Source organism: Rhinolophus hipposideros, assembly GCF_964194185.1.
Source record: "Rhinolophus hipposideros genome assembly, chromosome: 19".
NCBI classification, from domain to species: domain Eukaryota; kingdom Metazoa; phylum Chordata; class Mammalia; order Chiroptera; family Rhinolophidae; genus Rhinolophus; species Rhinolophus hipposideros.
This window is the reverse complement of record NC_138065.1, coordinates 51,830,935-51,855,117: the sequence shown is the minus strand read 5'-3', so window position 1 is coordinate 51,855,117 and position 24,183 is coordinate 51,830,935. Positions and strand designations below refer to the sequence as shown.

At 52.4% G+C, this 24,183-nt stretch overlaps 1 protein-coding gene across 7 annotated transcripts in view; it reads right to left on the bottom strand.

The window, feature by feature from the left end:
• Nucleotides 1-10,726: 10,726 nt before the first annotated feature.
• The window catches only part of ILDR2 (immunoglobulin like domain containing receptor 2), a 57,632-nt gene continuing 44,175 nt past the window's right edge, over nt 10,727-24,183 (bottom strand). For 3 of the 7 annotated variants that reach the window (XM_081025079.1, XM_081025078.1, XM_081025076.1), the window contains 3 exons: nt 20,493-20,709; nt 17,783-18,379; nt 10,727-16,592 (listed from right to left, as the gene is read on the bottom strand). In XM_081025079.1, the coding sequence (XP_080881205.1) occupies nt 16,403-16,592; nt 17,783-18,379; nt 20,493-20,709 (1,004 nt within the window). In that variant the 3' untranslated portion in view covers nt 10,727-16,402. Of the gene's footprint in view, nt 16,593-17,782; nt 18,384-20,492; nt 20,710-24,183 lie in introns of all 7 variants that reach the window. The other 4 variants (XM_081025080.1, XM_081025081.1, XR_013991679.1 and 1 more) reach the window with 3 other exon arrangements.

Genomic DNA, 24,183 nt, shown 5'->3' with positions numbered 1-24,183 from the left:
CACATGACAAATATTTGCCGAGTGCACGGAGTAATTGTGAAAAATAGGGAACACACAGGAGAAGGAGAAAAGAAAGGAAAAGTGCTTTGCCACCCCCCTCCCCAGACTCTCTACCTGGGAGATTTCTCCCCCCACGCCCCCCACCCCCCATAATTCATAATCATACTCTATCTTCAATTGTGCATCTGGGCCGGGGGGGCCTTTTTTATCTTAATATAATAATATAAGTGTTTCCCTCTGGTATCACATGGTCTTTTTTTTTTTTTTAATTAATTTTATTGGGGTGATAATTGTTAGTAAATTTACATAGATTTCAGGTGTACAATTCTGTATTATATCGTCTATAAATCCCATTGTGTGTTCACCACCCAGAGTCAGTTCTCCTTCCATCACCATATATTTGATCCCCTTTACCCTCATCACCCACCCCCCACCCCCTTACCCTCTGGTAACCACTAAATTATTGTCTCACATGGTCTTTTTATCGTAATTTTCATGACCGCTCACCAGATAAATACCCTAGATAAATAAATAGGTAAATTACCCCCCAGAGAGAATGTGCACGGGAGCTTGTTTCTCAGCTGGTAGATTGTTTTCTTTTTTTTTTTGTCTATTAAAAGCAATACTGTAATCAACTTTGTGCATAAGGCTTGTCCTCACTTAGGATTATAAATATAATTGTGCACAAATACAGTCCAAAGGAAAGCCCCCCCCCAGAAGCTCCTTTTCATGGCTGTTTTCCTTATATGTTCAGAAAAGCTTGCTCTCGGCTTGCTTATTTCTTCCCAGTTCTGTATTTTAGGAAGCACTGGTGTTTTGGGCAGTAAGAGTGGATGTCGGTGGAGTTGTGAGATGTCTCAAATCTGGAGGTTGTTATTCATTATTATTATTATTATTATTGTTATTCTTTCTCCCGGATCGGACGTTTAGGTTCTTTCGACCTGTTTATAAACCACTGACTCCTTTACACTGGCTAGTGCCTCGCACAGCAGAAGTATGTGCGGCTGGACTTTATTCCACTTATTGGCATGGACTCACCAGCCTTCTCTAAGCACGGTCAGCAACTAACTGTATGAGTTCTTTCCATTTCAGACTCAGCAGCTCTGCTCTACCGGAAGGACTTTTACAGTTCGGCTTGAAAATATTATTGAGAATATTTTTAGTTGTCCCGTTGAGCTTACCATTATAACGGTAACTTGTCATACTTCTATGGCATACTGAGGTACATATGGTACACGCGTGTGGTCGTACCATGCAACCTAGGGACTCTCACACTCCACTGCTAGAATTAAATATTTTAGAAAATTGTATATAATGTTCTTCCTCATCTATATCTGTATCGATGTACAGGTTTTAATGTAGCTGACGGGTACAGACTAGAATGTCTTCGGTCCTGGTAAGATTTATGGTTGAAAACATTGGATAGGCTGTCGCCCAGACAACACACAGATGTATTTTATATCCGCCAGAGGAGGCAAATTGGTTCTTAATCATTTTCGTGCCTCGTTTTTTGGATCTCATTGGCAGTCCGGTGAAGCTTCGTAGCCCTTTTCAGAATAATGTTTCTAAGTGCATACACTACATAGGATTACATTTGAAAGTTTTATTGAAATGCAGATCTATCCATGGGCCCCGGCTTCACACCCTCTGAAGCTTTCTAAGTGCAGTCAATCCTGGAACACCGTGGGTTTGAACTGTGCGGGTCCACTTATAGGCAGATTTAAAAACAATAAATACAGTGGGCCCTGGGTATCCACGGGTTTCGCCTCTGCAGATTCAACCAACTACGGATGGAAAACAGTATTTTCACATTCCCAGCCGGGGATCGAAAGCGCTGTTTTCAATCCATGGTTGATTGAATCGGGATATTGGAAGGGCCGGGTGTAGAGTTAGAAGTTACAAGCGGATTTTCCACTGTTGGGGTCGGTGCCTGTAACCTGCGTTGCTCAAGAGTCACAAGGTATCACAGACCCGGCGGCTTAAACAACAGAAACTTGTTCCTCACAGTTTCGGAGGCTGGAAGCCCATGATTAAGGTGGCAGCAAATTTGGTTTCTGGTGAGCCCGAGCTCTTTGGCTACATCTCTTTATTCTCACATGGCCTTTCCTCTGCGCAGGGGTGGAGTAGGGTGGTGGGCTGCTGGGGGTGGGGAGTGAGGTAGGGGTCGCTCTCTCTGGTGTCTCTTTGAAGGACACTAATCCTGTTGGATGAGGGCCCCACCCTTAGGACCTCATTTAACCGTAATTACTTCCTTAGAGGCCCTGTCTCCAAATACACCAAACACAACCACACTGGGGCTTGACAACATACACCTGTGGGGCTAGGGTGCAAACATTCAGTCTGTAACAGTCCTACAGGGAGTTCAGTACACTTCCCCTGTCTCAGAAGGTCATGGAGATTAAAGTTTTAGGACTGGGAGAAATGGAAGGCACGTAGGGATTCTGGTGAGTGAAAGACACCTAAGCAACCCCAAGAACACTGGACAGTGAACACTGTTTTTTTTCCATGTGTTTTGATACTCTCAGGGTTGTAATTAACGTAATCAAAGCATTTCCCTGGAGTTAGTGAGTCTTAAAATAGAGGAACAAACATTTAAGGAATGGGCGGGGGACGTGACCTGTAACACAGATGGAAGCTAATTAGAGGCCCATCAACTGTACTTGTAAATGATAAGATGTAAATAACAAATATTAGTTTTGTTTCTTTAAATCTATTTACAAAATTGTCCTATAGCAATTCCATTCTCCTTTCCCCAGTTAGAGGAGTAGGTTTAAATACTGTTACAACGAAGAGAAGATTTAGAATTAGGACAATCAACTGAGAATAAAAGTGCTGTCGGGGTTAATATTCAGCTAAGAGGCAAGGATCTGGGGCAGAGCTGGACCACTAATGAGCTTCCAAGGACAGGAAGAGGCAGCCACCTGTGGGCACAGCCCCTTTGGTCTCCCCAGGGTGTTTCTGTATCTTGAAGGGAGTCTCAGAGCATCTCTCCACATTCTGTTGCCTCTTCTCACTCCAGGACCCCGACGGCGAAGACCCCCTTGGTCCCATGGCAGTAGTAAGGACCCTGCAGACAGTCTGTAGTGAGACAGAACTGGTGGCCCGGAGAGCTCCTATTACGGATGAAGTTATCCCTCACCATAATATCGAGGTATTTATGGGCCGGCTCTTTATGCTTTTCAAAACACCAGTTATAAAACCGCATACGTTGGAAAAGAGCCCTTTCAAACCTCCGGAAGCAGTGAGCCAAAATGAACGCTGGAACACTTGCCTGAAGCCTCTGACCACCACTTGGAATGTGGATGGGCTTCTCCAAGGTGCTGAAACTACTTGTGTACAGTGATGGAGGTCAAGCAGCGGGAGGTCTTTGTCACGCCCAACAGGTGGAGATTGGAAACTGACACACCATCACTGGAGTTGCTGATGACATGGAGAGACCCTGCTGGATAGTCTAGGCTTCACACCTCACCCTCTGGCAGGAGAGAAAGCCACAAGTGCTCATCTAGAAAAACACTTGCTGTCACTGTTGCCCCAGAAAACCTGACCTCAGGGAAGGAAGTTGATCAGTGAATTGGCCAGGGCTCATTGTTGGAAATCGCTGCCCGGGGTTACAGCGGCAGTTGTATCAAACAGCTTCTGGGCCACCTCCTGGGGTCTGTGCCCACTCTCCACCCTGGCCGGAAACAGCAAGCCTGCTGGGAGCCAGCACTTCTCAAGGTAAGACGCTCAGTCTTGCATATCGTTTCTTTGCTTCATGCCTAATTTCTTTAAAAATTTTTGTTGCGCTTGTAAAGACATCTTTTCCCCCCTGCTGGGTTACCTCATTTGTCTTGTTGGTGCAGTGGAATGCAGTGGAGGCAGAAGAGCCTAACGTTCAAGGGCAAGCTGGGGCCATCGTCGGCCTGAGGTTTGACCTTGACGTTTCCTATTCTGGCTTTCTGACTCTGGGCAGGTTACTTAATCACTCTGCCTCAGTTTCCACATCAGCAAGGTGGGGCTAATAGTAGTACTTACTTCAGGGTTGTTGTAAGAGTTAAATTATAACAAGGAAGAGTACATGAAAGCCCTTGGCGCCGTAGCAGGCATGGAATTCAAGATCAACAGGATTCCTGTTCTGATGCTAATCTGATGTACAGCAACGTGGCTAAACTCTCACTAGTGCTAATCGTTTCTCTGCGGGTTTTCTTAGATGTTCTCTGTGGACAATCCTATTGTGTGCAGATTAGGGAAGCATTTTCTTTTCAATCCTGAGGCCTCTTACTTAATTTTCTTCTTATTATTATTATTATTAGCTAGACTAGCATTATCCAATAGAACTTTCTCCAATGATGCAAATGTTCTAGAGCTGGGTTATCAAACACCGTAGCCACATATGGCTGTTTAGCCCTTGAAATATGGCTAGTGAGACTTGGGAACTGAATTTGTAGTTACAATGAAAAAACCACCTGTGGCCACAGGCAACCAGATTGAACAGCTCAAGGCCAGAACCCCCCAAAAGACAGGGCATCTTTGTGCCTTGCCTCTGTCATGGCACGCCTCCTGGTTCACCGGTAAGAATGGTTATTGGCTGGACACTTGGAAACATACCCTTTACTTGTAGTTCGCTGAAAGTTCTACCACGCATTAGCATCGAGTGCATAAATGCATTTCCGGGGTCTTCTCAGAGGATGGAATGGTTTTTCTCCTTTCCCTGTTTGGTGTGAGTTACACTGATTTTCTTCTGATGTTCCATCGCTCTTGTATTTCTGGGATAAATCCTCGTTGATGGTGATGCATTTTTTAAATACACTGCTGGATTTGATTGGATAATATCGTGTTTGGGACTTCTGCATCTACAGTCATAGGTAATATTAATCTAAAACTTTTAGTACTGTCTTTGTCTGGTATAAACACCGCATCACGGGGAGCTTTCTCACTTTTTCTATTCGCTGAAACAATGTTGGAAAAAGGGAGGGGGGCCTCTCTGTTCTTTGAGAGTACGAGCAACTTCCCGGTGAAACCATCTGAGCCTGCTCCGGTGGAGAAGAAGACAGTTTTTTTTAAATTTCCAATTTAATTCCTTGATTATTTGGCTGTCTGGTTTTATTATTTTTATGTTCGTTAATTGATACGTTTTTCTATATACTTTTCCTTTTCCTTTTCAAAAGAGCTCATTGCTGACCCATGCTGATGTTGCTGGGTCAAAGTGGGCTCGTGTAGGGCCCCCCTGGTGGCCCAATTTGCGCGACTTGATTCCAAAGAAAAGTGAGGAGGGTCCCGGGATGACGGAAAGGCTGGATTGTGGGTGCTCTGATTCGGGGTCCCAGCCTTCCCTCCGCTTCCTTACAGAGAGGCCGTGTAGGGTCTGAGTGTCCACATCCGTGTGGGCGCCCAGCCTTCCTCCGGCCCGCGCAGCCCGGGTCCCGTCCCGCTGTCCCCAAAGCGTGCCCGTGGGGCGCTCCAGGGCGGCCCCAAATATTGCGCGCGGGGAGAGCGGGTGGTGCGTCCCGAGCGGCCCGGGCCCGGCGGCAGCGTCGCGCAGGTGTGGGCCTCTGCCCGGCAGCCGCACGCTGGGGTCGGTCCTGGCAACCTTGGCCACGCGGAGTCACGCGGGCCGAGACCCACGCGTGCCCTGAGCCACGCGTGCCCTGGGCTCCTTGTTGTGTTGGATCCGGAGGCGCCGGCTCCCGGGCGGCCCCGGGGGGATGGGTGCCCGCGCCTTGCGCCTCCTGCAGGACACGCGGGTGCGCGGCGCGGGGGGTCGTGGTTCTGCGCGCGGGGCGGGCTGCGCGCTCACCGGAGACGCCAGGCGGCGTGCAGGGCCGGTCCCACCGCCACCCACGCGTCGCCGCCGCGCCCAGGACCCAGGACGACAGGACCGGCCGCCGGGGCCTGTGCTTCTCGGCCCCGCCCGCCCGCCGGGTCTGGGCTGCGCGGAGGTCCCCGAGCGTGCGCGCCCCCCCTGCGGGCTGCAGGGGACCGACTGCGACCCGGGCCTCCAAAGGGGGGCGTCCCCAGCCCCTGCGGGAACGTTGGAGGGCGGCGCCTGTTGTGGTTCTTGGACCGGAGGCGAAAGGATGTCTACGGAACCCTGTTTCACCCCAGGCTGATCGGCACGAGCCAGAGGTCCTAGGGCATCCCCTCAACGTCATGACAAGACGATGTAGAATGAAAGGTCAGTGGAGGACGCGCGGAGGCTCAAGAGCATAGCTCTCGCTCTGCTCGGAGGTCCCATTAACAGCAAGCCCCGCTGCCCACCACGTGGAAGCCCTCTTTGGCCTTAAGTGTCGTGCAGAAGTGCAGGAAGCAGGGTCCCAACAGCCAAGCCGCCTGGGGGTGGGCGGTCCAGGGCGCCAGGACACTTCGCACGGGATGCGGGATGCGGGTCAGACTGGGCACTGGCTTCTGAGAGTGAACCGCTCTTCTGTGGCTGGTGCATTCACGGGTGGCAGGGACCAACTGAAGCTTGTGCTCGTCTTCATCTTTGCTGTTGTTGAACTATTTTGTCTGTAGTCTCCCTGAAACAGAACGTTGGGAAGAAGCAAGGCCGTAACCTCCACTGAGCCAGAACCAGTGTCGTTTCGAAACATCTGTAACACACCTGTTTACCTTTCTCAGAATCCTCACCGACAGAGTCACGCGATCCCTCTAGTCCTAATTTCAAGCACTGTGTCTCCATAGTGATGATTCAGACTCCCGTTGCCATGGGGATCGTCCTATGAGCTAAAACACTTGGGTCAATCCTTCTTCTCCCTGCCATTGGTGTATGATATAAAAATCAGGTAGCTAGAGACCTGTATCACTAAACTTCCCATACATGTACAGATATTTTTGGTCAACAAATGTCCTGTCAAGCAGCAGGAGTTGACCAATGTCTCCTACATGTCACAAGTCACATAAGGGCTCTGAGGGACACACAACTCCCGAATGCAGGGTTTCCAGTAACCAGGTGACAGGCACAGCTTTGGTCTGAAGCTGAGAAGCAGAGGGACAACGCTACCCAAGTGTGCTCTCCCTTGAGAGAAAGACGCACAAAGTCTGACATCCCTGAGAACAGGAAATGACAGGAACAGGACCAGGAAAGAGACCAGGCGGTGCGTGAGCACTCAGCTTTACGCTGTCACGTGTGGCCTGATTCACATGTGGCCCTCATGGATCCAGTGAGTTCTCCTGTCCTGCTTGTACAGAAGAGAACGAAGAGGTGGAGGGGAGAGCGGAGGTCCCCAGGTCTATGGCACTTAGAGAAGGACAAGGCACCTTGCCCAACACCAAGTATTTTTCTTGAAACTTTCTAGAACTTTCAGCAGCAAAGTAGAAGGAGAACTCTTAGGGACCGGAGGTGGGAGAGGAAAAGGAGGGTATTCGAATAACCCAGGAAAGAGATCAAAAGCCCTGACTGAGGCAGTTGCAGAGATGGATCCTAAATTCAGAATGAGCAGCCTGTATATAATGAGGGAGATATGTTGGCAGGTGAAAGACTGGTGGGTTTTTCACGGAATTGCTGTGAAAACAGCCTCCCTGATGCCCAGGGCTCTGTGACCATAGGAGAGGAATCTTTCAGGGTGCAAGCGTGGGTACCTGTTGCTGTTACTGTGTTTTGTCAGCCGCCCATTCCTTTCCCCATTTCTGTTAATAACACCTCTCTCTCATTTGGGGAAATGTGCCGATCCCACTCTCCAGTCTTCACAGAGTCTCATCCTCCTGGTCATAAGTGGACTTGCCATCTCTCTGGCCACAGTGATTAGCTCAAAGGTGGGCCCGTGACCCAAGGTGGGCCAATCACAGCCTTTCCCAGGATTGTCCCCAGGAGTAAGGCCCTTTACATGTCTGTCACATTAGCTTGGACTGCTGGTGGCTTTAGTCTTGCCTTGTAGAGAAGGTCTGACCTCCCTGGGGGGAGAATGTAGATGTACAGAGACAAGTAGATGTGAGTGATGGGCAGAGAGGATCTGACCACATCGAGACCCAGATTTCCCTCGGTTCCCAAGCTCTCCGTCCATCCTGCAGCCTACCCCAGGATCTTTCTGATAAACTACCTCCGTCCCCTCTTTTTTTGTTCTTAAAGGTAGTCACAGCTGGCTTTCTGTCATTTGCCGTCAAAATATTTTTTATTCATACTACCACTGCAAAAGGAAAGAAACGTTAGTGGCCGTCTCCCTGGCATGAACGAATGAGAAAAGCCATTTGACTAGATCACAGCACCAACACCAAGGGGCTTTGGGGATGGTGGGTTGTAGTAATGTCCAGTCTACAGAAGGTTCCATTCAGTTGAACAGAGGACTTTTCCAGGAACGGTGCTAAGCAGAACTCAGCATATATATCTCTCTGGCTTTGCTCTGCTGGAGACTGAACATCTCAGGAAGAAACTAAGCGAGCCAAGGAGGGTCCACTGATGCGGCACAAGATATGTAAACAAAATATAAGAAAACATCTCCTGAGAACAAGGCTTGTTTTTCAAGAAAGTGTTTTGTTTTTTTTTAGAGACAGTGAGAGTGGGTGTGTGTGAGAGAGAGATTTTCATCTTTTTACAGCCAAAAGCCAGGGACTGGACTATTTACATCCTTTGGTTGCACAGTTCAATGACATAAGTTTTGCTTGCTAATCAGAAACTGGCTGAAACTCGATTTCTGTAGCATCCGAGTCCGACCTGACTTCAGAAAGTGCTTGTAACTCAATCGGGTCAAAAACACCCTTTCAAATAGTGTTAAATCAAGGGAGACACCCCGCCTCATTCCCACTTGTTCCCAAGCAAGAAACAGAAGGTTTCCCCCTCGTGGTACCCACAGAAACCTTCCCTAAAAATGTCATGTGGCGAGGTCTAAAGTTTCCATACATGCAGAAAAACTCGCCACTTCTAAATAAAGAACTCCGAGTGCACGTATTTGATTTGTCGAAAGTGAAGTCATGCAAGGCTTTTTAAGAATCCATCTCCAACAAGTGAACTCAACACCTTGAGTCCTGTAGCGTGAGCGCCGAGGTGTACCCTCCGCTGTGTGCCACTAGGTGGTGCCTCAGGCTAACTCTCTCCCTTCTCTGAGCCGCTGGCCGGCCACCCACTACCAACCAGGCCTCCTGCCCTATTTGGTCAGTCACCCAGGCCACCCCATAAGCTTAAGACCACTTCAGCAGAAAACATAATTTCACCTAAATGGAGTAGTCTTCTTAGGATGTCTCTGCCAAAATTTTTCAGAACGTGCAATCAGCCTACTTATTTCTTGAATTGAACATATCTAAAAATACGACTTTTACATGAAACACATGGGAATTAGTAGGGTGTAAACGTCAAATAACTTATTTTTCTCCACCGTTGCCTAATTCTCATCCATCCTCCGGGCCTAGTCCTTCCTTGCTTCTTGAATGACATCTAGGCCCGTAATTTCTTTGGTCACTCTTAAATAATAAATGGTCTTCTGGTCTCTTTTAACCGCCCTCTCCCCCCCGTTGTTTTATTTCTGTAATTAGAATAGTGATTCTTTTGCAGTAATCAAACTCTGAACTATATCTAAAGTTAAAGCTCCTTGCTCTCCAGTCTGGAGGCTTGCGTTCGCGAGAAATGCATGTACCGTCCAGATGTTTCCCACTTAGCATTTCCATTCCTTCTTCACACAATCACTCATTCCTCTTGGACCTTCTAGGGTTGCTATGTATATGTGGAGTTAGTATGGAGAGAAAGGACAGCTAAAGAGCAGAAAGGTCTTTCTTGACTGGCACCGATAAGTATAGCCTTCCACCAAACATGAATTCACAATCAAAAACTATAAAACATAGAAGGAAACAAGAAACTATGAGTGAGAGTTAGCAGAAGGAACAGACTTCAAAATTAGACACAAGACTGCAGATATTGGAACTACCGAGTATAAAACATGCAATTAGTATATTTAATGTACGCAAAGAAACAAGAATTTTATACAAGAGTAAGGAGCAAGACACTCAACAGTGAACATGCAGATTTGAAAAAGAACTAAGTTAAACTTCTAAAAATGAAAAAAAAATTAATTAAAATTAAAACTCGAAGGAGATTAGAGCCAACTAAATAGAAAAGCAGTGAACTGGGAGATAATCTTGAAGAAATTACATACAATACAGCACAAATAGACAAAGAGATGAAAATACAGACGGTATATTAAGCGATATGTAGCATAGAATGAAAGAGTCTGACATACATTTAATTGGAATTCTCAAAAGAGAGGTTAAAGAGAAGAAATATTTGGTAAGTTAGCAGCTGAGAGTTTTCCATAATTGATGGAAAATCCAACCCACGCATTCAGGAAGCATAACAAATCGCAATCTGAATAAGTGTGCTAGCGAAGGTTTTAAGTTGCCTTCTCTTAAGCAGGATGAGATGCAGTTTTCCAGATCTCTTTGGAACTTAATATGTCCTCCCACAAATAGCTTCCTTCCTCCCTTCCCCAAGTGCCATTCCTTGCAGGCAAATGTGTGTGCCTTTCTGGAAAACGAGCCAGGTTCCATCACCGTGTCCAACCAGCTTTTCTTCTCTTCATCTCCTGCGTGTGAGCCAGTCTGTGCAGAGCGGACAGGAATTTATCCAGGCCATAGCTTATTCAAATCGGTAAAAATATACGTTATGCTCTGTCAGTCCCACAGTATTTGTGTTTTCCTCTGTTACAGGACTGAAAACAATCGGAGGCAGTCATGTGTTGCATGATTTTTTTTCTCCTGCTGGAGTCATTCAATGTCAGATCATGAGTAAACATAGTTGTGTTAATTATGAGTTCTTGACAACAAATGTAGGTGAAAATGCTTTATTTAGTTGGAAACATTACAACCAAATTCATTTTGTATGTTTGACACGGAAAAATATCATGAGCAAAAGTGAAACAACCACTTCTAGCTTTGATGCCGTGGACAGACACAAAACACCTGGGCAGGTGACTGTCAGGAAGCAGATTTCTGACCCCTCTTTGTCCCTTTTTCTTCTCACAAGGAAAGTTCTCCCAGGGTAGAGTCTAATACTTTTGTTGACAACGTAGCTTTTCCTTAAAGCCACAGAACTTGTGTCGTTTGCAGCCTTCCCAGAATAGGTCCAGCTCCATCCACAAACTCTGACAAAATCTTTAATGGCTGCATTATCTCCCTTTGTATCTGGCCCCTCTTAGGCCTGCCTCAATACCCCAAAGTGCAGTGAAGATGCCAGATAGTTGGCTCCTAAGCAGGTCACCCCCAATCCCTGGAATTCTGAGTCCAAATGAATTTGTACTTTGGCTCTGAAATATCTCTTGAAGAAGGATTCTAAAATCCAAAGGCCATTTTTATCAAAGCCTTCCCCCCTCAGGGTACGGCTAATGAAATTGGAACTCCCCTCTGTGAAGCTGACTCCCTGTTCCATCAGCGGGTGGGGGGCGGAGCTGGGTGGGACGAGCCAGCAGCAATCTGTCCTCATACCGTGTTTCTCCAAAAATAAGACCAGGTCGTATATTAATTTTGACTCCAAAAGATGCATTAGGGCTTATGTTCAAGGGATGTCATCCTGAAAAATCATGCTAGGGCTTATTTTCTGGGTAGGTCTTATTTTCTGGGAAACACAGTAGCTTCACTCCACTGATGGCATGTGTGTGAGCGTCGAGTCCAGGACTCCTCTCGCCTGACGTTTGGCTGTGCAGAGAATCAGCTGAACCCCAGTCCTTTGGGAATTGTAGGGACTGGAATGAACCCTAGCCAGACAGTCAGCAGGCCTGGCTCTAGCATTTTCATAGGCAAAGGATTTAGCCTCTGTCAGCCTCAGTTTTACATTCTGTTTGATGGGCCCTGCCTCTGTCACAGGTGCAGTGAGACAATGCGTGTGAAAGTGGTCTGTAAACGGTAATCCCCTATGAAAATCATACAAATCGGATTAGTGTGGACCTCCTTGCACCCTCAGGCAGGGCCAAAGCGCAGGCTGCTGTGCACAGCTGCTCAGTGTTAGCCCTGCTCCACTCGGGCGTTCGAAGGCCCTGGAGTCGGCTCCATTGATTAGTTTCCAGGTGACTAGGACGCAGGATCCTGGCAGGACCCTCGGCCTGTGTTGGTGAACTTGGATCTCTGCCGCCTATAAATCAATCATAAACTCCCGTAAGAGTCTGGCAGCATTTAAATCTGCTGTGGGGAGGACATATAATGTGGAAGTTAGTATTCTTGCCCACCCCACTTTGGATCTTAAGGGAGAAGTGGGTGTTGATCAGCCAGACTGATAATTTGAATGCTTCAAAAAATGATTTATTTTTGCCATTTCCCTAAAGGTCTCTTTTCTTTCTATTCACGAACTAAGTTTTGCTCAGAATGACATCAAGGGAATGAGAAAATTACCTGTAATTCTTGTTGTCAAATCTGAGATTGTCACAACAGATCACTGTTCTCGGGTTGGAAACATCTAGAAGAGGCTCCTGGGGAGTGCTCCTGGCTTTCCTTTCTCTCTGCCTCTCCCCGTTTTCCTGCCCCTGGACCCTGGGGAGGCAGTCACCACTGTCACAGCCGGACTCCCTGGGTGTGTGTCCCTGCCAGCCCCAAGGGAGTAAGAGGGACCTCACCAGGGCGTCTGAGGAAAAACTTTCAAAGCCCAAGGAAGCCTCAGAACCAACTGTTTGGGGTCCACCAGGGGTGTGATCTCACATAGCATTTCCCAACTGCATCTGACCGCAGGACTTTCCTGAAATGCGTGTTCAAAGCACAGATCCTAGCTCCAGACCTACCCGATCAATGTCCAAGGCAGGACCCAACAATACATTTGTAACAGTAGCCGAGTAATTTGTACGCTTAGGCCATTTGGGGAAACACTGATCCAACAGAAAAGACCTATAGGCTAGGAGTCTAAAGACCTAATTAGGTTTGTGACTTCAGTAACGCTGGCGATGGTTTACTTCTTCATCTACGGAGGAAAGGGGGAGATGGATTACAACAATATCTGTGACTTCAGCCTCTTCCAGAGGCCGCCTCAGGTCTAATCGGATTACCTGTGAGCGGTCTGAGACTACTGAGAAATATTGACAGGCGTGGCTCGGTGCTCTCAGCACGGGGCGCCTCGGGTGTGAGTGGCAGCCCCTTGCCCATCCCCCTTTGACAGCGCCCTGTGCCAGGTGCAGAATGAGGGTCTTGAGAAGGGAGATGAGAGGCCCCTTGCCTCCGTAAGACTTTGGCTGTGTGGTGAGGGAGCCCAGCAGCACCCACGCCTCACAGCCGAGCCCCCCAAGCAGCAGATATGTAGCCCCCGTGAGCGTGCTTGGGTGGGACAGCTGACAGGCTCCACGGGTCCATGGCTGGTGCCCCGCTTCCTCATGGGTCTGTGCACAGCCCAGAGAGGCAGCTCCTCACCAGGCGACACCTCCTGCCCCTGCATCCACACACTGCATGTCCACACACACCCCCGTCCCCACTCACGGTGACTCACAGGCCAACGCAGCAGCTCACACATCTTCCGGCTGCCTCTGCGTCTCTCACCCTCTCCAGCCTAACTCACCTCTTTCAGTTCAGATTCTTTAATACTGGCTTTTCAGCTCACTGAGCACATCTTTAAATAAGATGGATGGATCACACACACAACACTAAAATATCACAATATAACCATTTAAATAAAAAACCCAAACTTTAATTCTCTGGGTGTGTTGTAATTTATCCACAGCAGTATTTCATAGTATATGCATAACCCCCCCACCCCAGTTCCTCCTTGGGCATGTCTTATCGCCCCTATTCAATTGCAGGGTCCCAATGGACAGAGACCATGCCTTCTACAAGACTTATTTTGTACCCAAAGGAACCTAGGAAGGACGCTAAGATGTACAAGCACTTCCTATGAGGACACACTGTTCAGAGCAGAAGAAACGAAGGAGAAAAGCCGGGGTGCCGAGGATGGCCGATGGCGCCTTCACTTGTCTGGTCAGCGTTAACTGCTGTCCACAGCCCCAGAAACAATTGTTTTCTCTCTCGACTGAGGCCTGGAAGTCTGAGTGACCTACACAGCCCTTCGGAGGACACCCTGGTCCCACCCCCCACGCTATTTCAGCAGCCTGTTCTCTTCTTTGTATTTTTTATTGTCTGTAGTTTTATTGTCTTTGGAATTGCAGGCTTCCAATTTTAGCCATTCTTTCCCATTGCTCCCCTCAGCCTTCACCAAAATCAGACATGCCCCCGGCTACTCAAAGCCGTATTTTCGGTCTTTGCCACTGGTGCTATGGGGCTCTTTGGTGATGAGAAACCTGACGCGGAACTCAGTATGAAGAGATACTAGCTACTGCAGTGACCCAGTATTCTCCAGAATTGCCTGAGCAAGTTGAAATCCAAAGCTGGTGACTAAGAAATGTTTTAATTATCTTTTCCCTCTGAACTGGGGCCCAAACAGACAGACTAGATGGAGGCTTTCCGAGGCCAGGGACACCAGCAAGTGTACCCTCAGCACCAGGGGTATGGCTTGTGTCTTCCAGCCCTTGAAGTACCAGCGCTGGGCTGAACTGTCCTGCTGGTTCCTCCTGCACAGGCCAACGCTGCCGTACGTGCCGTTCTCCCCCACGTGGTGCCATCAGCACGTCCACCTCCCCTCCCAGCCAATTCTTTATCTCATGGCACAGGTGGGACTGTTTCGGAAATGCCATGAAGTAAATGCCACGAAGCAAATGGGTACCAGTGGAATGGTACTCGGAGAACAGGGCCCGGCTCCACTCAGGTGGCCCAGGAGAAGACCAAGGAGCTGCTGAAGCAGAAACCGTCTTCGGAGGTCGTCCATGGATCCACAGGTAGAGAATGGACCACTGCGGGGGCAGGGGACAGTGAGGCCACGCAGCGTGTCCTCCAGGGTTCTGACCCAGCCATGGGTCCCACCATGATAGCACGGGGTGAAAAGCTTTGACTAAATCTGTCAAAGGAAGTGGAGACTATGAGCCACCTAAGGTTGGATGGAGCTGGGGACTCAGGGCCGAACGGTCAGACGAGAAGAAAAAGTCAGTTTTCCTTGAAGAGAAATGAACATCTGAAGAACGCACCAACGTCTCATGCCTTGAGTGGGAATCAGCAATTGGGTTGGCTCAGCTGGGCAGTTCTTCTGTTGGTCTTGGCTGGGCTCACGTGTGTGTCTGCAGTCAACTGTCTGAGGTGGTGACGGGTAGCGGGGCCCTTTGCTCTCGTCGTGCAGCAGGAGAGCCCAGGCTTACTAGCCTGGTGGTGACTGCACGGTTCCCAAGAGCCGCAAGAGGACAAGCCCACACACAAGAATGTGTCAAGTCTCTGCTTGTGTCACACTTGTGACTGGGCTACCGGCCAAATCAAACCACGTGGCCAATTCCAGATTCAAGGGCTGGAGAAACAGACTGTCCTTGATGAGAAGAGAAGAGTTTGGGGCCATTTTTTGCAATCTGTACAAATGACAAAGTCCAGAGAGACCTAGCATCGATTTAGGCAAAACCGCTCCGTTAGGCAAGGGTGTGAGAATAGGAAGTTCTTCCGGAGAGAGCAATATCCCTCATCTTCCAAAAGCATCTAGAGCGGCAGCCCAGGGAGACCAAGAGACGCACGCTCACATAGCCGGTGTCCTGGACCTGGCAGAGCTGCAGTGGCAGAAACAAGTCATGGCAAATGAAGTACAAAACCAGAGAAGGTTGGGTGGAGTGTGTGGGAGAACAGCCCCCATTCCAAATAGGATGAGAACACCAGTTCCCTGCACTTCTTTCTCATTCTTCTCTATTTTGGTTGCTGCTTTCTCTTCTTTTTCCTCCCTCCTCTCTTTCCTGTGTGTTCTTCAAGCATTATCAAAAGGCACCTGATGACAACCTACTCAGAGGGCAGAGGGAGGCAGGGCTCTTTGTGTGGCACCAACCTGTGGAAAGTCCAGGAGAGGGGAGGCCGGGAGAGCCCTTATCGTCCAGGACTCAGATGTCACCGTGTGCAGCAGAAAGACAAAACACTGTTTACATTCTTGAAACAGAAAAAGGAGTACCGCTCACACAGCTTTTCAGACACTTATCCTCTCTTTCGTTTTGTTCCGCCAATTCAAGAATGTCATTCAGAACAGAAAATTGAAGTGATTTCTGTGACCGTCCAGCATGTCACTGTCACTGAGCTCACCGAAGGCTTTCTGATTTTAGTGTAACAACAGTCATTGACTTGTATGTGGGATGGGATGGGGATAAAAGGTATATTTAGCCTGAAGCTATGTTCCACCTTCGGGAGAAGGCCTTCTTCTAATGGCAATAATAAATTCTTCGGTTCCTAAGCACAGCCCAGGAGGTACAGAAACGCAGACTGTAGGCAGAGGCATTTTCTGGAGCTTAGCAGTCCTGAGCTAACTCCCTTTCAGAATTGGAAAAAGAATCCCCGTTCAGCTAAGGAGACTGGGCAGGATGGACTCCGTGGGCGAGACACTCCGTGTGTGGGAATGTCCTCACCCGTAGTCATTTTCATGATAAGTTTCTCAAACGAGTCAGATGGGCACTGAGGTTTGGAGTCAGCCTCCCTCCGGCTGCCCCCATCCCTTGCCAAAGCAAAGATCAGCAAACCTTCCAAGGAGGTGGCCAGAGAAGGTCCTGGGCCTGCTGGCTCTTGTCCCCGTCGTGTGCTTCTGATTTCTAGTCATCCACAGAGATGTCTTCAAACAAACCTCAGACCACGAGGGACATCCTGGTTGGAAAGTCACTCTGGGGAAGAGCAGAAAGAACCCAACATTAGGCCACGTGGTAGTTAAAGAAACCCAACGCAACCAAGTTGGGAGTGCTGGTCAGGCCCTGGCTCTTAGGACATTTCGTTAGGCCTGTGACTGAGAACCGTTCCTAAGACTCAGGTGGTGCAGAAGCTAACATACATCTGGGAGAACTTAGTTCCATGGCCACAGAGTAACTTCTCGCGTGTTTGGGGATAACGGCAATGTTTACAGCCCCCCACCAGCCAGTGTAGATGGTGTACCTCAAACCTGACCTCGCCTGAAAGTTCCTTCCCCACTCACAATACTTTGGTCTTTCCACTTCTCTACTTAGAAGCCACAGAAGACATTTGATTGTTTTAGAGAGATGAAGAACCATGTCGAAACCTTTTTCTGTTCATGTCGTCTCCCCATACTACACACTAAAGGAAATGTCTAGCTTGGAACCCTGAAAACAAAATGGTAGGAGGGGCAGGGTGATGAGGGGGTGGGGGGACAGAAGCAGTTGGGCTTGGAGAATGGCCTCCAGGTTACGGAAACACCCTGGTGACCCCCGTGGACCCCTGTGACTGTCCCCCCATGTTTCTCGGAGGTCCAGAGCTCACATTTGGGGGCTGAAGGATGGAATGTGCTGCCCGCGGCATTTAGAGAGAAAGCAGTCAAGTCTTCTAAGGCCCCTTCCACGAGACACCAATGACGGCAGGGACCAAAAGAGTTCCTTCACAGGCGCAGGGCACAGCACAGAGTCTCCACTCGATAACATGTCAGAGGGGGAAAGTACTCGCTGTCCTTCGTAAACAGCAGTGACTAGTCACGTGCTCTGAGACGTGGACTCTTGTGGGAGTTTGATGGGGGTTCGGGAACCTCACCCCAGAGGGGCTGGGGACCGGGAGGGGTGCGCCTGTGGGCATGCGCAGAACGGGTGGCACGCGCAGAACGGGTGGCACGCAGGCCCCCGAAGCCCCCCTAAAGGCCTGCGGTGACCACGGCGCCCACAGTCCCAGGGACTTCTTAAAGCTGGTCGTTCACGGCCGCAGGTCCCATCTAGCGTAACCTGCGACTGCCGGCTGTGCCCAAGCACACGGCCCCGGTCCTTGGCCGGGGAGGTGGCAGCGGCCGCTGGCTGCCCCCCGCCCCCCGCCTGCGCCCCCCGTGGCCGTGGCCGTGGCCGTGGCCTGCGCGGCTCACCGGCTTCCTGGCGGGCTCCTTCTTCCTCCGCCTGTCCGCCAGGTCGCGGCCGCGGTGGCCGGGGTGGCCGGGGTGGCCGGGGCCGCGGCTCGGCTCGCGCTCGCTGTAGGGCGGCAGCGCGTCGTCCAGCTCGTCCCCGTCGTCGCCGTGCGGCGCGCGCGCCCGGTGGGTGGCGGGCGGCGACCAGGCTCCGTAGGGGGCGCCGCGCCGCGCCGGGGTCTCCAGGCTGCCCCCGCGGCCCGGGGGCTCGCAGGCGGCCGGCCGGCCCAGCAGCCGCGGCAGCGGCGCGGCCTCGGGGCTCCAGGCGCGCTCGGCGTCGGCCGGCGGCTCGCGGCTGCGGCTCCGCGCCCCGAAGTAGCGCTCGGGCGACGGGCCCTCGGGCGAGTAGCCGTCGGGAGGGCCGTCCGCGAACAGGCCCGCGCGCGCCCGCGGCTCCGCGCGCTCCGGGCGGGCCCCGGCCCGGGCCTCCAGGCTGCCGTCCGCGCGGCGGGCCCGCGGGCCGTACGAGTCGGCGAAGGCCGCCAGCTCGTCCATGGACACGGCCGGCACGCCCGCCGCGAAGCTCTTCCGCGCCAGCATCTCCGACTGGGAGCGCTGCTGGCTGCGGGAGGGGGCAGCGTCAGGCGGCCTGCAGGGGGCACCCCCCGCGTCCAGACCGGGTCCCCCTCCGCACCCCACTCCGCACCCCACTCCGCGGGAGCGCCCCCGTGCAGGGAGGGCGGCCTCCCCTCCGCACCCCACTCCGCGGGAGCGCCCCCGTGTGCAGGGAGGGCGGCCCCCCCCTCCGCACCCCACTCCGCGGGGGCGCCCCCCTCCGCACCCCACTCCGCGGGGGCGCCCCCCGTGCAGGGAAGGCGGGCCCCCCTCCGCACCCCACTCCGCGGGAGCGCCCCCCGTGCAGGGAGGGCGGCCCCCCCCTCCGCACCCCACTCCGCGGGAGCGCCCCCGTGCAGGGAGGGCGGCCCCCCCCTCCGCACCCCACTCCGCGGGAGCGCCCCCCGTGCAGGGAGGGCGGCCCCCCCCTCCGCACCCCACTCCGCACCCCACTCCGCGGGAGCGCCCCCGTGCAGGGAGGGCGGCCTCCCCTCCGCACCCCACTCCGCGGGAGCGCCCCCGTGTGCAGGGAGGGCGGCCCCCCCCTCCGCACCCCACTCCGCGGGGGCGCCCCCCTCCGCACCCCACTCCGCGGGGGCGCCCCCCGTGCAGGGAAGGCGGGCCCCCCTCCGCACCCCACTCCGCGGGAGCGCCCCCCGTGCAGGGAGGGCGGCCCCCCCCTCCGCACCCCACTCCGCGGGAGCGCCCCCGTGCAGGGAGGGCGGCCCCCCCCTCCGCACCCCACTCCGCGGGGGCGCCCCCCTCCGCACCCCACTCCGCGGGGGCGCCCCCCGTGCAGGGAAGGCGGGCCCCCCTCCGCACCCCACTCCGCGGGAGCGCCCCCCGTGCAGGGAGGGCGGCCCCCCCCTCCGCACCCCACTCCGCGGGAGCGCCCCCGTGTGCAGGGAGGGCGGCCTCCCCTCCGCACCCCACTCCGCGGGGGCGCCCCCGTGTGCAGGGAGGGCGGCCCCCCCGTCCGCACCCCACTCCGCGGGGGCGCCCCCGTGTGCAGGGAGGGCGGCCCCCCTCCGCACCCCACTCCGCGGGGGCGCCCCCGTGCAGGGAGGGCGGCCCCCCTCCGCACCCCACTCCGCGGGGGCGCCCCCCGTGTGCAGGGAGGGCGGCCCCCCTCCGCACCCCACTCCGCGGGGGCGCCCCCGTGCAGGGAGGGCGGCCCCCCTCCGCACCCCACTCCGCGGGGGCGCCCCCCGTGTGCAGGGAGGGCGGCCCCCCTCCGCACCCCACTCCGCGGGAGCGCCCCCGTGCAGTGCAGGGAGGGCGGCCGTGTCCGCGTCGCGGCCCCGTGTCGGCATGGAAATGGAGGTGCGCGCACAGAAACGCTGTGATGGACCATGCGGAGCCTTCTGAGCGTTATGTGGCCCCGGCTGGCAGCCACCTCTCCCGGCTCACACCCTTGTCGCTTGCCACACAGCTGTGGCCCAAACAGCCTCCAAGGCACTTGGTGACAGACAGAGAGGCCTGTCCCTCTCTCAACGGACTGCCCGGCTACTTCTGGGCAGCGGGCCCCAGGGGCCCCTGTGGGCGGTAGGTGTGGGACAAAGGCAGTGTCTACTGGCCTTGAAGGTACAGGACAGGTGAGCGAGGAAAGCGCCGTGGGTGGGAAGCGGCTGTACAAAGGTGGACGCACATCTCAGCCGTTCCTTGGCGCTGTGACCCCGGGGGAGCCCTTTAGCCTCTGTCAGTGTCAGCTTCCCCAGCTCAAAATGGGGCCCTTAATAAATAGTGCCTGCCTTTTAGAGTTATGAGAATCACATGCAACAGTATAATGCGTTTGGCATTTTCTTTCATGTAACAAATGATCAAAAATGAGGGAGAAGATGGTGGGATTCTCTACAGGCTGTAGGGTGAAATGCATGAGAAGGGCGAGGAAAGGTTCACAAGGTGCATTAAGGGATCAGAGGGCCTCGATGACAACGTCTACACACCGTGTCACCAGTATCCCCTTGCTTCATACATGCAGGAGGGGGTGTTCAAGAGCCCATAGAAAGAGAACGGCAGACAGAGCGGCTCCCCAATAAGCCAGCCTCAGGTCCCCCGGCCTCCCGCTCCTGCCCCTCACGCCCAGCACCACGGCCCCCCCCACGGCCCCCTTCACCTGTGCCTGAAGCTCTCCCGGTCCTCTCTGTTGTACTCCAGGCCCGAGGGCCCCCGGCTTGCCCCACTGCCGCCGCCCATGATACCCGACCAGTAGTCACTGTTGGTCTCCAAGTCCCCGGACACGGGGAGCTGCTTGCTTCTCATCTGATGGTAAGACTGGCGGAAACTGCCATCCTCCTCATGTAGGGAGCTGAGTTCTGACATGGTGTTGTTATCTGCGGGGACAAAACCAGGCATGACAGAGCTTTCTACGTGAGACGGGGCAGGCTCTCCCACCAGAGCTGAGGCCGGTGCCTCTGGGAAACTCCCACGCCAGGGCCTCAGCCTGTCCAGGCGCCGGTGGACCTGAGCTGTGGTATTGGTGTGTTTAGCGCAGCAGGAACTGGCTGCAGCTAGCAGCGCACCGGCTCCCTCCGCGCTCTGTTCTTAGACCAGGAAAACAATCGTTACTGTTCCTCCTACGGCAGGCTTCTCTGCAGATGCTTCCTTGTTCAAAGGTTTTTCCTCTTGGGTAATTCTGTGATGAGCCGTGGGATCGCAGGCATGTGGACCCAACCGGGGGAAAGAGAGAGAGAGATGTCCCAGAGCACAGTAACTTCCCTACTGGTGGCGGAGTCCCAAGAAGGAGCTTCAGGGCCAGGACTGTCCCCTGCTGGGAGACGCCCCATTCCAGCCCCTCCACAGAGCAGGGAGTCCACGGGGCCAAAGGCCTGTGCGTATCTAGCGTCTGTCCCTCCACCTCCCTCTAGAAGCTCATCCCCAGATGGCACCATGTCCACTTTTAGGGCTGAGGGAGACCCCTTCCCCTCCCAAAGAGGAATCCAGGTGTACGTGCCCATGGTGACCAGGAAGCAAAGGGAGGATTGGCTGCACTTATGGCCTGTGGGCCTCCACTATAGTGGCCCAGCCCCAAAATGTAAAAGCAGGGTGGGAGGAGGACGCTAATCACAGCTAACTCATTTCCTAATGTGGTCTAGGTAGCTTTTTGCAAAAGCACTTGTGCAAAAGGACCAGAATTACAATCTGGAAAAAACAAAACAAAACCCCCTGTTTATTTATAGAACTTTGAAATGGATTGAATTTCATTTTACTTAAAAAATAAATCTAGTGCATCTATTTGTAATGTAATTCAAGTCCCTTCTTTTCTAAAATCCTTTGATTAGAACGTCAAAATATTATCAGAATCAACATTTAGAACGTGTAAGGTCTGGCTGTTGAGAGAGAGGTAAGCCAGCACAGGGTGGGAGGCACAGAGGAGGGCCTGAGGTTGCCTCTGTTTCTTCTCCTCCCTGTCCCCACCAGTCCTTGGAGGAGCAGAGAATTTTTGCTGGTTCCCACCCGCAAAGGGGCGGGAGGTCCTCCCCCATGGCACACAGCCTCCTACGTCCTGTCTTAGCAGCACACAGGGCTGACCGGGAATGCCATTTGGGTGGGTCATGTGATCGTTGGTTTGGAATTAGAATCTAATTTTTAAACCTTTCTTCCTCCTAAGGAGAGTGATAGTGCCTATTTTAAAGGAAAATAACTCATACTCTTGATGAATAAAGTCTAGAACCTTCCTTTTCTCATGATTCCAATGAATTTCAATCTTCTGGGAACTATACAGGTGAGAACTTTAAAATGTGCCAAGTGTGGCAGTTGTCTGTAGTCAAGTGTGACTACTGAAAAATCACATCATTGGTTCAGAACTTTCTCTAAACATCAGGGAACAGTGGAGATTTTTTATTTCTCCAGATAGTGAGGGCTATCTGTTTCCCCATTTCTATGATGGATTATCCAGGTTGTATCCTGCTCTAAAATTTCTGCCATTCTGACTGAGAACATCAAAGACACCTAACTCTGTAACTCTAGGACAGGACTGGCAAACGTTTTCTGTAAAGGGTCACACTGTAAACATTTCAGGCTTTGCAAGTCTTACTGTCATGACTGTTCGACTCTGTCCTGTAGCGTGAAAGGGGTCATAGATAATATATCTGTGACTGCAGCGGGCATGGCTGCGCTCCAGTACAATTGATTTACCAAAACAGGAGGTGGAACGTATGTGCCCTGAGAGCTGCAGTTTGCCGATCCCTGCACTGGGATTCCAGACCAAAAGCTTCGGAAGAGCAACGCCGCATTACAAGGGGCAAGGCAAGTGAGGATTCTACCAGCTAGCCCAGCGGGTTCACGAGCCTGACCCTGAAACTCCACTTCTTATAGAACCTGTCACTCCCTGCTGCAGCCTGGGGCCATGCGGTCCCCTCGTCAAAACCGTCCCATTGCCATGACCCACCCTGGGGGTTACTGTGCTGTTTAGGGATAGAATGTCTCCAAGTCACTGGAACCATATTCCCGCCTCATGTCTATGCAGTTGTTGTAATGTCAGCCAGAAGGTTCCAGGAGATTCAGAGTCCATTTCTGGCGTTGGCACCGAGTCCTGGCACTGGTTACTTCCCTCTCTGCCTCCCTTTCCTCCTCTGTGACACGAGGGAGGGGGATTCAGCAACCTCAGTCTCTTCCAGCTCCAGTATCCTAACGTCCTACAAGCTACACGGCTGTGGTCTCTGGGCAGGAGCTGCCGCCGAAGCCATGAAACCATCCACCGTTGGCTCCAAAGTTTCTCGTGTGAAGAGCACGGGATGGGAGCCAGAGAACTGGGTTCTCGTCTGATTCTGTGACGTTAGCCCTCTGTGCTTCTGTCCACTGCAGAGGTCCGCCCAGGCCACCTCCACGGTGCCCTTGGGCTCCGAGATTCCATTACCTTAGGAGCACACAGCGCCCGAAGAACGCTGTCGTCTAGATGGAGCGGAGACATCCCCTGAAGCAGGACCCATCCTTTCCTTCCAAGAGCAGCTTTTAACTTTTTTTTCCACACTGTGAGATTCACAGATTTCCTTCACAGGCCCCTTCTCCTTGATCACCTACTAGCTCTGTCTCTGTCCCCTTCCAGGGATCCATGACAACACTGTTACAACCAGCTCGTCAAGTGCAGTGACATCTGCATTCTTGACATGGCAATCTGGAGATGGTCTTTTTATAGTCAGTGCAGTGGGAGGGTGCGCCAATGGATTCAACTCAGACGGGACGAATTTAGAGCTGCAAACGGGGAGGGCTCTGTTGTCCTTCATTTGAATGCAGCTCCTCTGGTCTGGGACAGTCTCCCCAACAATTCCATCACATCTCTTGTTGGTTCCAGGGCGAGGAGTGTTCAAAGAGAAAAGCGAGGTGGCCTTCCTCTTACACCGCGCCTGCCAGCTCCCTCTGCTAATGAGCCGCCCGCCCATGTCAGCTTGGCCCCGTGCTACCTCTCCACATGGAGGCTAGTTTGGAATCCACTCCCAAAGAATGGGCTGTGTCAGCCCCACAGTCTCCAAGGGCTGTGGATGGGTGAAGGGTTGGGGACCTGCCACCTGCAGACTCAATAATTAAAACGTTCTTTTGATGAGCGGGCCAGCCTCTGTGTGCAGCCCTCAGTCTCTACCGCTGGGCTTCTCAGAGGACTGAAGGTCTCTTTTCCATGAGACTCATTTGGCAGATTTGTTCTTTCACGTTCGTGGAGGCTTCCACGCAACAGTCCCCAGCTGTTAGACTGTTGGGCAATGCTAGGGCCTCCGTGTTGGAAAAGCTGGTATCTCAACTTCTACTGTGAAGGTGTTGTTTTGAATGTATCTTAAAAGGGGTGGTGGGGAAAGCTTCTTTTAGGAAAATGT